The 2,644-nt window shown below is 42.6% G+C and overlaps 1 protein-coding gene across 1 annotated transcript in view; it reads left to right on the plus strand.

Moving 5' to 3' along the window:
- Positions 1 to 420: 420 nt before the first annotated feature.
- The window catches only part of FBXO31 (F-box protein 31), a 61,935-nt gene continuing 59,711 nt past the window's right edge, over positions 421 to 2,644 (plus strand). The window contains exon 1 of the mRNA XM_011928029.1: positions 421 to 531. Coding sequence (XP_011783419.1) covers positions 501 to 531 — 31 coding nt within the window. The 5' untranslated portion in view covers positions 421 to 500. The remainder of the gene's footprint in view (positions 532 to 2,644) is intronic.

Genomic DNA, 2,644 nt, shown 5'->3' on the forward strand with positions numbered 1-2,644 from the left:
TGGAGTGCAGTGGCGGGATCTCAGCTCACTGCAACCTCTGCCTCCCGGGTTCAAGCGATTCTCCTGCCTCAGCCTCCCCAGTAGCTGGGATGGCAGGCACTCGCCACCACACCCAGCTAATTTTTGTATTTGTAGCAGAGACAGGGTTTCACCATGTTGGCCAGGCTGGTCTTGAACTCCCGACCTCAGGTGATCCACATGCCCAGGCCTCCCAGTGTGCTGGGATTACAGGCGTGAGCCACCGCGCCCGGCCAATCCTACCACTCTTTGTGAAATAAAGGTGCTTTTGTGCAGGTGGCACTTTCTGTCCCTGATTTTTTTTTTTTTTTTTTTTTTTGGTCATAGTTCTTTACTTCGGACATCTCTGACCGTCATACAATTAATAAAGAAGAATACTTAAACATTATCTCTGGTTTCCAGATTCCCAATTTTTTAACCTCTAAAGCTGTGCCTTCACGTGATCCAGGACAGAGTTCAGAAGATGTCTATAGTCTGTTGGTATGTATTCTGTGAAAATAGAAAAAATTTCCAGTAAGCACATATTATGTACCTACCTTCTATCAAACATAAAATTATCAGTTTTGAAGTCTTAAAAGATAGTGGAATCTGTGTTGGTTTCTTTTCTGGATTTTTATGATATTAAGTATTGACTGGTGAGTGCGTTCTTGGCTGAATTGCTGCTTTGTAAGAAATGGGCTTTTTCTTTCTCTTGCTGGACAACTGTTCCAAATGCAAGAAGAAGGGAAAAAATCGATATCTGGCATATGGAGATGGGGGAGGGGAAGCAGAGTCTCAAATTTTCCTACCCTTGGGCATCCATAAAGCTTTACCAAACCACTCCAGGCCTTGGCCTCATGGCCAGAGGAAGTAGCATCGATGGTTGTGTAGTCATGGGCCAGGGTTACTCTGCGTGTTTTTAAAATACAGAAGTGGAGTCCACATTTGCAAATCTGTTACACTTCTATGCCTAACTTCTACTTCCAACTTGAATCTAAAGCCACATATCCTTCCATAGCTCTCAGAAAAGAATCCAAAGCGATTGGGGTATAAAGGTGGCTCATAGGTTTCATCCCCGTGTAAGAATTACACATTTAGTTAATATACAATTATATATAGTATATATTATAATAATGTACACTCATATACAAATAAATATAAATTAAGAAACAACTTCATGTAACTTTTGGAAGCATAAGTATGCTTGAGTATGAAACATTTCATGTGACCCAAAAGACTGCAGTTTAGTAGAAATTTAATGTAGTGAACAATATTCGGAGTGGTAAATTAATATTACTCATGAATCATTTTAACCTAGTTAATGTAAGCATAGTGTAATATAAACGTTAATGTTCCCTGTAATAATCCACATAAAGTAGAAAAGCAAGAACACATCGTTCATTTTAATTTACTCAGTGTTTTCTCTAGGAATTTCACGGCGCCTTTAAACTACCAAATAATTATTCATTCTTGAAAGCCCAGCAGTGGCACCCTATTCCTTTTTTCATACCATGAAATGACCATAACCATGGGGAAGTGATGTAACTGCTAAGAATTGAATGCGATGGCCCAGCATGAGTGATGTAAGTGGCTGTAAATCATGCTGTCTAGCTGTGTGTAAGAACCTGTCAAATGAATCACAAAACATAAACCTGCCCTACAGAAGGCATCGGGGTTATTTTTTGCCACACTCAATATGGACGGCAAGTCATGTGGAGAATTTGCTCGGGGCCTCTGGCCTGCTCGGCCTCTCCCTCCTCTCGTCTTTCTGATTGGAAGAGAGAGGCCACCGGCTTTGTTTTCTGCACCACTATAGGCCCAGTGTCCTATCCATCGTGGTGTCATCGCTTTGCTCTTGAGAGCAAGTAAACAAACAAGTATTGCTCAAGAGGAGTGCAGGGAGCTATTCTCAGAAAGGATTTGGTCAGGAGGATTTAGAGGTTGACACTGAATAGACTGCAGTTTTCAGGGAATGTTAAGTAGCCAGAGCAGGCTGTATGTTGAGTGTCCCCCTCCCCAGGGAGGTTTGGCCTCTGTTCAGCTTCAAGAATCTGCAAAGTAGAACGCGTGGTAAAGCGTTGACAAATCAGTCACGCGACCCGCAGCTGTTTCTTAAATGAGTGTGTAACACCTGAGGTTCCACCATGTTTTTGTTTGCCTGTTTGTTTACTTCTAATCAAATTCTCTAGGACTGCTGTGTTTATAGCTTTTGCTCCATTCCGGGACTGTTAAAGTGTACAACTGTGGGGGCTCCATCAGCCCGCTTATTTTAAACTGCGACCCTCTTGTTCAACGTTTGAGTATTTTCCCTTCTTTCCAGTTAGTGTGACTAGTTCTTTTGAGCAGTGGGTAAGATCCCATTTTTTCACATCCGGATTTTGAGAACTGATTGGGATACAGTTAACGTGGTTTTCTTTCTTTTTTCTTTTCTTTTTTTTTTTTTTGAGACAGAGTCTCGCTCTGTCGCCCAGGCTGGAGTGCAGTGGTGCGATCTTGGCTCACTGCAAGCTCCGTCTCCTGGGTTCACACCATTCTCCTGCCTCAGCCTCCCCAGTAGCTGGGACTACAGGTGCCCGCCACCACGTCTGTCTCATTTTTTTGTATTTTTAGTAGACACGGGCTATGGTTTTCATCCATAGCCAGGATG

The sequence above is a fragment of the Colobus angolensis genome, unplaced genomic scaffold (assembly GCF_000951035.1).
Source record: "Colobus angolensis palliatus isolate OR3802 unplaced genomic scaffold, Cang.pa_1.0 Scaffold76, whole genome shotgun sequence".
NCBI lineage: Eukaryota > Metazoa > Chordata > Mammalia > Primates > Cercopithecidae > Colobus > Colobus angolensis.